The following is a 14,797-nucleotide window of genomic DNA, read 5'->3' on the forward strand; positions in this document are numbered from 1 at the left end:
CAATTTTCAAATAAATTTACCATAGAATATTTTATAAGCGGAAGAAAACAGTGTCATTTACAAATTTAAAATTTTCAAATTTATTAATTTATTTCAAGCAAAGAAAAAGTTTTTTCTACTTTAAAAGATAACTCTTTAACAAAATACTGGAATTTTCAACAAAATAATTTATATTTTAACATAATAATTTATCTAAATTATTGAACCTTCAAACCAGAAGACAAATTTTCTTTACAAAAATGCAATTTTCAAATAAATTTACCATAGAATATTTTATAAGCGGAAGAAAACAGTGTCATTTACAAATTTAAAATTTTCAAATGTATTAATTTATTTCAAGCAAAGAAAATGTTTTTTCTAGTTTAAAAGATAACTCTTTAACAAAATACTGAAATTTTCAACAAAATAATTGATATTTTAACATAATAATTTATCTAAATTATTAAACCTTCAAACCAGAAGACAAATTTTCTTTACAAAAATGCAATTTTCAAATAAATTTACCATAGAATATTTTATAAGCGGAAGAAAACAGTGTCATTTACAAATTTAAAATTTTCAAATGTATTAATTTATTTCAAGCAAAGAAAAAGTTTTTTCTACTTTAAAAGATAACTCTTTAACAAAATACTGAAATTTTCAACAAAATAATTGATATTTTAACATAATAATTTATATAAATTATTAAACCTTCAAACCAGAAGACAAATTTTCTTTACAAAAATGCAATTTTCAAATAAATTTACCATAGAATATTTTATAAGCGGAAGAAAACAGTGTCATTTACAAATTTAAAATTTTCAAATGTATTAATTTATTTCAAGCAAAAGAAAAAAAATTTCTACTTTAAAAGAGTACTCTTTAACAAAATACTGGAATTTTCAACAAAATAATTGATATTTTAACATAATAATTTATCTAAATTATTAAACCTTCAAACCAGAAGACAAACTTTCTTTACAAAAATGCAATTTTTAAATAAAAAATATGATTGTTCAACAAAAAATTAATTTTCCACGAAATTGATGCATTTTTATGCAAAAAAAAAGAAATTTCCAACTAAAAAATATTTTTTTTACAAAAGAAACGCGAATTTTTATCTAAAAAATATCAATCTTAAAAATGGAAAAGACCCCTGTCTGTTAAAAAATGAATTCTAAATAACAAAAAAATAAGTATTTTCCACTAAACAAGTAAATTTTCAACCAGGCATAAGCCTACAAAACAAAAAAGACCACAATGTAGTTAAACTTTGACCCAATTAGTTGAATTTGCAATTAAAAAAGATTAATTTATAACAAGATAATTAAACTTTTAACCAACGAGATAACTTTTCAACTTAAAATATCAATCTATATCCAAAAAAGTGATTTCTTAACAAAGCGATTCAACCAAATGTTTTAAACAAATTAGTTGAATTATCAAGCAAAGAAGGACGATTTTTAATCAAAAAGATAAATTTTCGAAAAAATAGTTGAATTTTGGGTTGAAAAATATTTTAGTCGAGTTTTCACTTTCAAACTATGCATTTTTTTAAGAAGAAATAATATTCCACCAAAAATTGTATTTGTAATCCAAAAAGACGAATTTTTAACCAAAAAGGATGACTATTTAACAAAATTGTTGAATTCTCTAGCAAATAGTTTCATTTTTATCAAAAAATATGAAATTTATCTTGAAACAGAAAAATTTCTTATTGCAAGAAAAGTTGAGTTTTCATCCAAAAAAGATTCCAGTTAACTCAGTAACATTAAAAATTGAATTTTTGTAACAAAAAAATAAATTTCTATGAAAAAAATTGAATTCTCAATCTAAAAAGATCAATTTTGTACTAAAAGAGATGAATTGGTAATAAAAAACAATTTTTTTTTATAAGTGGAACTTTCATCGAGAAAATATTTCACTTCATTTTTCATCAGCAAAATATAAATTTTAAACAAAAAGTAAATTTTCTACGAAATAGTCAAGTTTTTGAGGTAATAGTATAATAGCGTAATTTAAAACCAAACAGTTGCATTTTTATCAACAAAAGATTTAATATCTGCTAAAACAGGTAAACTTTAAAATAAAAAAGACAAACTTTCAAAAAAAGAGTTGAAATTTCAACCGAAAAGTTAACGAAAAAATGCAATTTTCTATTAATTAAAATAAATTCTGAGATTCTCATAAATTCTCAGAGAATTTATTTCTCGGTAATATTCTCATTCTCGTTACCGTTCTCAAAGTAATATAACCGGCTCAGAACTCTAGCAGGGTGGCCGCTGGACCGGGAGAACTGGGAAATGACCAAGAATTTTCTGAAACCGGGAAAAACCGGGAAATGACAATGAATTTATTTCTTGACCGGGAATTTTACGAATTTTAAGAAGAAAAATTTGCCCAAGTTTAATTTTAACAGTTTTGTAAACATTTAAAGTATAAAAAACTGAACAATAATTGATTTGACAAAACGATTCTAAATCCGTTCAAAATCTGAAAATTTCTAAATTGTAACTGTTTGAATTCAAAAGTCTTAAAAGTCTTTTTGCAGTCTTAATATCGTCTTTTTGCAAGAGGTGAAAAATTATCATTTGTTGAAAATTTTAATTGTGCTATTTATATTAAAATAATTATTTTTGAAAATTAAAACTTTTTAAAAAAGAAAATGGTTGAACAAAACATGAAATAATTATGTTTATATGAAAATCAGTTGAATTAAACCGAAAAAAGACGAATTTTCAAATAATTATTTAAATCTTTTTACAAAACAAACTACTTGTTTAACCAAAAAGAGAAATTTTTTACCAAAAGCTTCACTTTACAACCCAAAGATATGCATTTTCTACAAGAAGTGAATTTTTAACTAAAATAATTAATCTTCAACTACAAAGTGAATTTATCAATTCAATATTTGAATTTTACACCCAAAAGAAACATTTTGTACCAAAAAAAGACTAATTGTCAACAAAATAGTTCAATTTTCAACTAAAAAATATTAATTTTATGCCGAAAGCGAAATAGCGACATTTATCAATAAAAAAATTAATTTTCAACAAAATTAAATTGAAGAAAACAGTTAAATATATAAGCATACAATTTATTTTTGAATTGAAATAATGTATTTTCAAATACGAGAATAAATTTTCAACCCAATAGTTGAATTTTCAACAAAATAGTTCAATTTTGAACCAAACATTTGAATTTACGACCCAAAAATTTGAAATTGCTACTAAAATAATTGAATTCTCAACCCAAAAAAGGCAAAACTGAATTTTTAACTAAAAAATATAAATATTCTATCAAAAATGAAATATCTACATTTTCAGACAAAAAGATTCAACAAAATAGTTCAATTTTCAACCTAAAAAAAGATAAGTGAATTTTCAAATAAAAAATAGGAATTTTCTATCAAAAAGGAAATAGCTGCATTTTCAATTAAAAAATTTCATTTTTAACCAAATAGTTCCAATATTTAATCAAATAGTGGAATAGTTCAATTTTTAACCAAACAGTTGAATTTATAACACAAACCAAAACAAGAATTGAATCTTTAACTAAAAATTATCAATATTCTATCAAAAAAGAAATAGCTACATTTTCAGAAAAAAGATCCAACAAAATAGTTCAATTTTCAACCTAACAGTTTAATTTACAACCCAAAAAAGACAAGAAGCGAATTTTCAATTTAAAAATATATTTTGTCTATAACAAATAAAATAGCAACATTTTCAATTTTTAAAAATAATCATTTTTAACAAAGTAGTTAAATTTATAAGCAAACAATTAGTTTTTGACTAAAATAATTTATCTTCAACCATAAAAATGAGTTTTCAATCCCATATTTGAATTTTAGATCCAAAAGAAACATTTTATACTAAAAAAAACAAATTATCAACAAAATATGTTATGCTTACAATTAAATTTACAACACAAAAGGACAAAAATTTAATTTTCAACTAAAAAATATGAATTTTCTATCGAAAGTGAAATAGCGACATTTTAAATAAAAAATTGATTTTCAACCAAATTAAATTCAATAAAATAGTTAAATATACCAAACAGTTGAATTTGCGACCCAAAAATATGCAATTTTTACTAAAATAATTGAATTCTGAATCCAAAAAATACAAGAAGTGAATTTTTTATATTAAAAATATCAATATTCTATCAATAATGAAATAACTACATTTTCAGACAAAAAAATTCGACTAAATAGTTCAATTTACAACACAAAAGGACAAAAAGTGAATTTTCAAATAAAAATATGAATTTTCTATCGAAAGTGAAATAGCGACATTTTAAATAAAAAAATTAATTTTCAACCAAATTAAATTCAATAAAATAGTTAAATATATAACCAAAAAATTAATTTTTAACGAAAATAATGTATCTTCAACTAAGAGAATTAATCTTTCTCCCAAAATTTAGTTTTCAACAAAATAGTTCAATTTTTAACCAAACAGTTGAATTTGCGACCCAAAAATATGCAATTTTTACTAAAATAATTGAATTCTCAACCCAAAAAAATATAAGAAGTGAATTTTTAAAATTAAAAATATCAATATTCTATTAAAAATGAAATAGCTACATTTCCAGACAAAAAAAATCAACAAAATAGTTCAATTTTCAACCAAATAGTTTAATTTACAACCTAAAAAAAGAGAAGAAGTGAATTTACAAATAAAAAATATGAATTTTCTATCAAAAATGAAATAGCTGCATTTTAAATATAAAAAAAAAAATTATTTTCAACAAAGTAGTTAAATATATAAGCAAAAAATTAATTTTTAACGCAAAGGGAAAATTTTCAACAAAATAGTTCAATTTTCAACCGAACAGTTGAATTTACGACCCAAAAAGATGCATTTTATACTAAAATAATTTTATGTTCAACACAAGAAAGACGAGAGGTTAAATTGTTGAGCAAGAAATTAATTTTTGACTAAGATAGAGAATCTTCAACCAAAAAAATTACTATTCTAAATCCGTTCAAAATTTTAGAATTTTCAGATTGTAACTGTTTGAATTATACGAATTGAGATTAACAGAATATCATTTATTCTGATAATTTTATTTTTAAATAACAATTTTAATGACTCATCAATAAAATATTTTTAATTCAAAGTTTTAGGTCTTCCTTTATATTATTTTTTTATATTAAATTGAATAAATAAATTTATAAATATATTAGTTTGATTAGTTTTCTTAGGCATTAAAAATTGCACTGTTGATTATTTGTAAACAAAATTTGAGTAATTTCAAGAGATATTTCGTAGTTTTGAGAAGATTCAAAATTAATTAAAAACTTGAAAATTAAAAAAAAAATCCTTAAAATCGTCTAGGTTCTGTTTTGATCATTTTGGAAATCTCTTTAAGTCTTTTTAAATTTTCTGTTGCAATAATTTTTCAAAATGAAAAATAGTTTTCAATTTTCCTAGGAATCTGAAGAAAATGTTTATATTCTTTTTAAGCCTGTCACAATTCTTACAAAGTTTCTAAGTTTTTAGTTTGAAATCGGCAAAAATCTGCATTTTGTTTTAAATTCGGCTGTGGGTATTTGCACCATAATTTTTTCGGGTTACAAACTTCGTTTAAGGGCATGCGACACAGTGGAATTCCTACATTACCAACCTCTTTTTTCTATTGAACAAAATTTTTTTTTGAACCATAGAACTTTTTTTGTAAATCAAATATCGAACTCAAAATTTTAGGAGAGCATTAGAAGACATTATCCTACGTTTATGTACTGCATTTGAATCGAAATTTGGCAAAAAATTTCAGAAATAATTTTTTTTTTTAATTCCGATTCAAATGCAGTACATAAACGTAGAATAATGTCTTCTTATGCTCTCCTCAAATTTTGAGTTCGATATTTCATTTACCAAAAAAGTTCTATGTTTCACAAAAAAATTTTGTTCAATGGAAAAAAGAGGTTGGTAATGTAGGAATCCCACTGTGTCGCATGCCCTTAAATGATTTAAAATAATTTCAAGTTCTAAATTTAATTTTGATATTTTTAAAACAACTAAATGTCTTTTAAAATTAATCTAATTTTTTCTACAAATAATAAGTGTTCTTATTGTTGTTTATAAATTTAAATTTTAAGGATTTTTTTTAATTTTCAGGATTTTCTAAAAGTTGTAGGAAAAATTCAATTCATTTACAAATTTATTTAAACGTTTTGAAAATATTTCACAAATTTCGAAGGATGCTTAAACTATTAAAAATGAAAATAATTCCACTTCAAATTAAAAAATTGTTAAGTTAAAAAAAAAATTATTTTTAATGTTTTAATTTGTGTAGCTGAAAATTACTTAAAAAAATATAATTTTGAAAATGTTTAAAGTTCAATGCTCGATTCTTTAATATAGTGTATTGAAAATGTTGATGTAGATTTATATTTTTGGAATTTAATCTGAATCTTTGAAATCTATTATTTATAAAAGTTCTAAATTTTGCAGATTATCTGCATTTCATAAAAAAATTTAAATTGAAAAGTGTTAGTACCGTCCATTTCATACGTGTAAATTTAATTTGTTGTTTATTACTTGAAATGGAAAATTGTTTAGAATAGAGTTAGATTTAAAAAATTTCATTGACCATGAAAAATGTTTGCGAGCCGGGAATTTGTTTCTTCTATTAAAACGGCCACCCTGACTTTGCTCCCCGAAGATTCTGTTAATTAATCGATTTTTATTTTTCCCGAAATAGTGGTGCAAGTTTGACGACGACGTAGTGTCGCGTTGCACGAAGCAGGAGGCGATCGAGCACAACTACGGCGGTCAAGACGAGGACATGTCGATGGCTGTGAAGCACTGTACAAATGCATACATGTTGGTCTACATCCGTGACTCGGAATTGGAAAATGTTCTGCAAGAGGTCAAGGAAGAGGACATCCCCCAAGAGGTCAGAAATGTCCTTGAAAAAGAGTTGACTCAGGAGTCGAGTGATTTAGAGAAGGACAAAGACACGACAGACGCTAACAAAGAGACACACACAGAGAGTACAACTTTTCGACCGTGCATGCAAAATCCGCGCAATCCAAATCTTTATATCCACGACTTTTAACAATATAAATATAGAGAGAAAGAAAAAAAAAAAAAGATAGGGAAAGAGAGAGGGGCAAATATCGGATTCTGCCAGTAACAGTTTTAGTGTGATTGATCCGTGGATTGGGAAGCCTCTCGTGTTTTTTTTTTGTTTGTTTTTTTTTTGTTTTATTTTTTTTTTTTTTTATTTTCGCTACCAACCATATCATGCTTAAATTATTTCCAACGCGTTCGGTCGAAATTTCCGACGCGTGGCACAGAGACTAGATCAGTAGGAATGTAAAGGATTACCAAAGGTGCATCGACGACTTTGGTTTGTTTTATATTTAAATCTTAGGATAATGCCACGATTTTAAACTGTTTATATGTGAAGAAAGTGCGAGATTGTTGAATTCAATCTTGAAATTGTATCATAAAAGAAAGCAGCAGCGCCTCGGATTCGATTTGAGAAAACGGTATAGAAGGGGGGGGGGGTGGGGGGAGATGCTCTGGTCGTTAATCAAACTCTCTTGTTGAGCATTTTATTGCTGAGCAGTCTCTAGAGCTGGGAGGTTGAAGAATCGAAAGCTGGAATCGGCGATTCTGGAATTTAATAATGCTGCAATTGGCGTGAGATATTTTGAGAAGTCTTATTTATTTTTATATACTAATTTACCATGATATTTTTTTGTAATTAAAATTAATTTAGGGTGTCTACCCGACCCGAAATTTGGGGGAAAAAACCGGGAAATTTGTAAATTTTCAGTTTTAATAGTTGAAAAAAATTGACAAATTCAAATACAATTTAATGTAAGATAAAATAATAAATTTATTTCTAAATTAAATTGAGGTAAACTTGAAAAAATAGAAAATATAAGAAAAATAATAAGAATTACAGTAATTATATTTGTTCAAAGTACTACAATTTCAATTTTATCGAAACTGGTTAATTATTTATGAACCTAATTTCTCATTTCCTGAAAATTATGTCAAATTATAATTGTTATTGTCATTTTAAGTTGAAATATCAGATTTGAAAAACTGGAAGAATTTTTTTACATGCACTTTTTTTAGTTTAATTCGCCCAATCAGTATTTTGATAGAGCATGAATATATTTCGAATGTATTATTTTATTTTTCAAATCGTTTTGCTGATTTTACAACATGCTTTTAGCTTTCTCCTTAAAAAAGTGTAAAACTGTTCTTCACTCCTTATGCATTTTCACCCTTCAATTATAATTTGGAATTTGGGACGGAGAATTTCAGTAAACATAATTTTGATAATTGGGAAAAAGTAAATGAAAAATAAAAAAATACGGTAAAGAATTACAATTTTGTTTTTGGAAAAGGTAATTTTCGACATGAAACGCGAAATTTTTGAAAATTATTTTTTACTTAGATTTTAAAAATTCGTCATTTCAAATTAGAATTTGTTTGAATTAACCATTTTTTATTGCAAATGAAAATTTGCCATAATTTCCAAATTTTGGAGAAAGGGAGTTATTGTATTACTGAACAATTATAGAAATTTGGTTAAATAAATATAATTCTCACTTCGAAGAGGGATTTTCCGCAAAGAATTGTAATTTCGTTTTCTAATAGGTAATTTCTATCATATAACGATACATTAAAAAAAATTTTTAATTATATTTTAATTTTATAATTTAAAGAATTCAAATTTAGATATTGGTCAAATTTTGAAAAATCCTGTTTCCAAATCAGAATTTGTTTGAATGAAAAAAAAGTTTCAAATAAAAATTCTTAATTTGAAGCTTCCCTCTTTCAAATTTTTTTGAATTATAATAGAAATTTTTGTAAATAAATATAATTTTGACTTGGAACAGGGCATTTTGGAAATTCATTTTTGTATTACTTGGAACAGAATTCAAATTTCCGTAAAGAATTACAATTTAGACTTTCGAATAGGGAATTAAAATAAAAATAAAAAAACCTGTTCGAATTTAGAATTATAATTCTTTTCCAAATTTTTCTGTTTCAAATCATAAATCTTTAAAATCTTGGAAAATGTTGAAATGTTGAGCCTTGAAAAATATTTGGAACTTTTTTAAATTGACAGGGTGTCTACGCATCTGGAATACCTGCAAAAAGCTGGAAATCTTAAGAATTTTTTTTGAATGTCAAGGAATTTTTTCGAGAATATACTTTAATTCTTTGAATTCGTATTATAAAATGAAATAAGAATGTTTCTTCTTTTGTAAAAGTAGCCTTATATTATTAAATTTAAATATTCTGTTGAAAATTTCTTCTTTTTGGGTTAAAAATTTAACTGTTTTGGTAGAAATTCATTTATTTGATTGAAAATTAAATTTTTCGTTGAAAATTTATATTTTTGGATTATTAATGGAACCATATTGAAGAAAATTCATCTCTTTGGTTTGAAAACACAACAATTTGGTTGGAAATCCAACTATTTTCGTATACAATTCAACTATTTGCTTGCAAATGAAATTTTTTGGTTAAAAATTCAATGGCTGTTTCAAAAACTCGTCTTTTTAGCTTGTAAATTCAACAATTTGGTTTGCATTTTTGCTCTTTCTTGTCTGAAAAGTCTTTATTGTTAGAAAATTGACTTTATTTTTGTCAATGTTCGTATATTAAGCTTTTCTGGTTGAGGGTTCAAATATTTGGTTAAAAACTCACCATTTTTGGTTAAGATTCATAAAATTAGTTGAAAATTCATCTCTCTTATTGAAAATGGAACGATTATAAAGGAAATTCGCATCTTTTTGTATGAAAGTTAATTTTTTAAACTGAAAATTTAATTATTCTTTTTCTTTTTGGTCGAAAATCTATATTTAAAAGTAAAAATTGAAACAAATTCAACAGTTTCATGGAAATTTCTTCTCTATCTTGAGTGAAAAATCCTTTTAAGTTGAAAATTCTAATTTTTTACTAAATTCAACTGTTACTTTTTTTTATTTTCTTTCAAATTAAAATCTTTTTTTGGTTGAAAATTTTATCTACTTGGTTGAAAGTTGAACTACTTTGTAAAAGATTAATTTTCTGTTTAAATTTTTATCGGTTCTAATTAAAATTCATCATTATGATTAAAAATTTGACTATTTTGTGAAAAATTCTTTTTTTTTGTTGTTAAAAAATAACTGTTTTTGTTAATGCTAGTTGACAAATTCATCACTTCAGTCAAAAATGTAACCATTTTGTTGAAAATTCTTTTTTATTTTGACCGCTAAATAATTTTTTTAACCGAAAATTTAACTATTCAATTTTTGGTTGAAGGTTTTTTCTTTTTAGAAGAAAATTCAAATGTGTGACCGAAAATTCATGCTCTTTGGTAAAAAATTAATCTTCTCCGTTGAGAGATAATTTTTTGCTTAAAAATTCAATAGTTTTGTTAAGAAAAATTTTCTTTCTTGACTGAAATATATTTCTTCGATTTATATATTCTTTGAAAACTCGTTTTTTTTCTAATTTAAATATCAATTTTTTGTACTGAAAATTTGATTATTCAAGTTGAAACTTTAATTATTTTGTTACATTTTTTTTTTGGGGTTGAATATTAATTTTTTCAACTGAAAATGTAACTATTCAATTTTTCGTCTTCTTTAGTTGAAGATTTATGCATTTTGTTTAAAATTTAACTATTTCTGTTCAAGATTCATCATATTAGTTGAACATTAAACTATTTTGTTGAAAATTTGTGTTTATCTTGGTAGATAACTAACTTTTTTCAACTGAAAATTTAACTGAATTTGATGTATAGAAAGTTTAAAAAAATTATTGTAATTATTTTTGAAAGTCGTGTACTTCTAGGACAAATTTAAGAAATGAATAATTATTTTATTATCGTATATTTATTTATTTAATTTATATATTGATATTACTATTTTTACATATTTATATATTAAAAAAAAACAACTGAAAAAGCATTGTTTATAGTTTAAAAAAAGCTAAATACCAGGAAACCCCCTGAAATTGGCAGGGAATTTTTTTTCCAAGTTTTGAGTAGACATTCTGATTGAGCGTTTGCAAATTGGGAATTTAAAAGCATCCACCAGGTAGACATCCTGATATGATCATTTAGCTAACTTGTTTTTGATGTGCCTTTACAAAGTTTTAAAAATTTTATACAAGAAAATTGTTGTGATTTATCAAAAAAATTGGATTTTAACTTATGCTGTAAATAAGTGGATAATTGAACACTGTGTTAAAAAAAAAAAAAGAAAAAGAGTTGAGGCTGTGGTACGGCAAATCAGAATCGCTTATTCCACTTTTGAGCGTACCTTTTTCGAGGGTAGCAATAATCGTTTTGGAAAAGTAATCAGATGCTGTGTATTTTGGAGAGCGATTTTTCACCCTCAGAAGGAAGTAAAACTATTTATAAAATGGAAGAAAAAAAAACTCGATACGGAGTTTCGATAATTATTGAAAAGAATATTTTGTCTATGACCGACTTGAAATTGCTGAACCTTGGTGGGATCTTTAATTCTTTGAAACGCCCTGAGAGTGGACTGACGTTGAAATGATTGACTGACTAACCGGAGACGTTTTATAAAATGCAGTGATCATACCGTACTAATTTAAGACCTCGCATTTTAACGATGCTTTTAAATTTATAATTATTTTTCGAGCGACTACTTACCGACTTCGCGAAAGATTTATATATGAGGTTCGGGTTGATTCGCAAGTGTGTTCTAATGATTAATAAAATGATCATGTTTTATTTGAATCGCATAATTCTAATTGAAGCCCTGCAGCGAATTGAATTTTCGATATATATATTTATTTTGAAAATCAAATTATTTTCCAATCAATTGTGAGTTGTTTTTTTTTTGAGCTCTGGATATTTATTTGAGATTTTTTTTTTTGAGAGAGAGAGATCTACGTTTGATGCAAAGCTTCAAGGCATTTTGAAACTAACTAGAGTCCAGCCTGATTGGGGATAGAGAGTAGACTGTAGAGAAATATTGTAAATATCAGCATAAAATAATATTTCGAATACGACACTCAATACTTATGAGCGAATGCATATAGCGGACATAGAAAGATTTCGAAGCTCGTTAATTCCTAAATTAATTATTTTCAGCCACACCTGCTTCCTCAATGTCTTCTATATGATATTTGTTACTCGATAGGAATGTTTAGTAACACTGAGATAGGGATGGGCGATTCTCGAAAAACATACACACACACACAGAATCGATTCTCGAAAATCGATTTCCCAAAATTTGCAGACGGAATACCCGAAAAAATTGATGAATTGATGATTTTTCCGTATAATCTATTTGAATTCATCGATCTGAAATAATTGTTTCTTCAATCGAATTTTGAAAAATATTACTTTTTTTTTCTTCTAATCGACAATAAGCAATTAATCATTTTTTAAACTTTTTAATTCTCTGCATTATCATGAAATATTTTAAACCACGATATCGCTTTAAAAAATTAGTTAACTCGGGAGTCTATCGGAATCTCTTGAAATCCATTTAAATTTGTTTCAATTGCTCTCTCTCTCTCTCTTTAATTACTCTGAATTCTTTAACAGTTCCGCAAGAATTCTTACGAAATTCCTTGAATTCTTATAAAATTGTTCAAAATTTTTGGGAACTCCCTTAAAATTCTTTTGCAATCTAAAGAAATCCCTGAAAACCTTGAAAAACTATTGAAATTCTTGAAAATTTTTCGGATTCTCTTGAAATCCAGTAAAATATTTTTAAATCCAATATTATCTCTTAAAATCCCTCGAAATCTCGTAAATTACTCTGAATTTTTTAACAATGACGCGATTTCTTTGAAAATATTTGGAGATCCTTTGAAATTTTTTATAATGTCTGGAAATCCTTTAAGATCGCGTGAAATCCTTTAAATTCTCTTTAAATTCATTGAAACTTCCTAAAATCGATTAAAATACTGTAGAATTCTTTAAAGTTTTCGGGAAATCTCCTAAAATTCTTTAGAATCAAAAAAATGGGTGAAAACCATTGGAATCCTAGAAAGTCCTTCGGAATCTCTGGAAACCCTTCAAAATTGTGAAAAATTTTTTTAACTCTTTTTAAATTTCTTGAAACTTCCTAAACTCCGTTAAAATCTTGTACAATTATTCCAAGTTTTTCTTGAAATCCATTAAAATCTTTCAAAGTTCCTCATAATCCAGTAAAATTCAATAATAATCTCTTAAAATCTCTCAAAATCTTTTCAATTACTCTGAATTCTTGAACAATTCCGGGATTAATTTGGAAATTTTTTATTATGTCTAGAAATCCTTCAAAATCGCGTGAAATACTTTTAAATCTCTTTAAATTCCTTTAAGCTTCCTAGAACCTAATTAAATACTGTACGATGTTTCCAAGATTTTGGGAAATCTAAAATTCTTTAAAATCTAAAAAAAATCTGTGAAATTTTTTTTGAAACAATCGAAATCCTTAGAAGTCCTTCGGAATCTTTGGAAATCCTTTTAAGTCGTGTAAAATCTCTTCAAATTCCTTGAGGCTTCGTACAACCCATTAAAATCTTTTAAAAATTCTCGATATCCTGTAAAATTATTTACAATATTGGAAAATCTTACGAAATCCCTCGAATTCTTGTACAATTATTCCAAATTTTTGGGAAATATTCGTTGTAATCTAAAGAAATCCGTGGAAATCTTTGAAAACCATTGAAATCCTTGGAAGTCTTTCGGATTCTCTTAAAAACCATTAAAATCTTTTAAAATCCAATATTATCTCTCAAAATCCCTCGAAATCTCGTAAATTACTCTGAATTTTTTAACAATTCCGGAATTTCTTTGAAAATCTTTATAAATCCTTGGGACATTTTTTATTATGTCTGGAAATTTTTTAATTTAAATTTAAATTCTCTATAAATTCATTGAAACTTCCTAAAACCGATTAAAATACTGTACAATTCTTTCAAGTTTTTGGCAAATCTCCTAAAATTCATTAAAATCTAAAGAAAATATGTGAAAATCCATTAAAATCTTTTTAAAATTCTCGATATCCTGTAAAATTATTTACAATATTGGGGAATCTTACGAAATCCCTCGAATACAATTCTTCCAAATTTTTGGGAAATATTCTTTGTAATGTAAATAAATCCGTGGAAATCTTTGAAAACCATTCAAATCTTTAGAAGTCTTTCGGATTCTCTTGAAATCAATTAAAATCTTTTAAAATCCAATATTATCTCATAAGATCCTTGGAAATTACTCTCAATCCTTTAAAAATTTCGCAAAACCTTTAAAAATCCTTTAAAATCTCTTTAAATTCTTTGAAACTTCCTAAAATCTAATTAAATAATGTACGATTTTTCCAAGTTTTTTGGGAAATCTCCTAAAATTCTTTAAAATATAAAAAAAAATCGGTGGAAATCTTTGAAAACCATTGAAATCTTAAAAAATTCGCGATATCCTGTCAAATCCTATACAATATTTGGAAATCTTACGAAATCCCTCGAATTCTTAAACAATTCTTTCAAATTTTTGGAAAATGCTTGGAAGTCTTTCGCATTCTCTTGAAATCCATTATTAAAATATTTCAATACTCATCGCAATGTCATAAAATCTAATAATATCTCTGAAAATCCCTCAAAATCTCGTAAATTACTCTGCATTTTTTTTTAAATTCCGTGAATCCTTTGGAAATATTCTAGAATCTTTCAATATCTCTTGAAATTCTTCAAAATCGTGCGAAACTTGTTCAATTCTTTTTAAATTTCTTGAAACTTCCTAAAATACGTTAAAATCTTGTACAATTCTTCCAAGTTTTTTTTAGGAAATCCCTTAAAATTCTTTAAAAACTAAAAAAATCTCTGGA

General features: G+C 25.3%; 1 protein-coding gene across 1 annotated transcript in view; it reads left to right on the top strand.

Moving 5' to 3' along the window:
• The window catches only part of LOC117170321 (ubiquitin carboxyl-terminal hydrolase 7), an 85,573-nt gene that overhangs the window by 39,882 nt on the left and 30,894 nt on the right, over positions 1 to 14,797 (top strand). The window contains exon 11 of the mRNA XM_033357024.1: positions 6,691 to 6,885. Within this exon, the coding sequence (XP_033212915.1) occupies positions 6,691 to 6,885 (195 nt within the window). The remainder of the gene's footprint in view (positions 1 to 6,690; positions 6,886 to 14,797) is intronic.

This window comes from Belonocnema kinseyi, chromosome 3 (assembly GCF_010883055.1).
Source record: "Belonocnema kinseyi isolate 2016_QV_RU_SX_M_011 chromosome 3, B_treatae_v1, whole genome shotgun sequence".
Classification (NCBI taxonomy): domain Eukaryota; kingdom Metazoa; phylum Arthropoda; class Insecta; order Hymenoptera; family Cynipidae; genus Belonocnema; species Belonocnema kinseyi.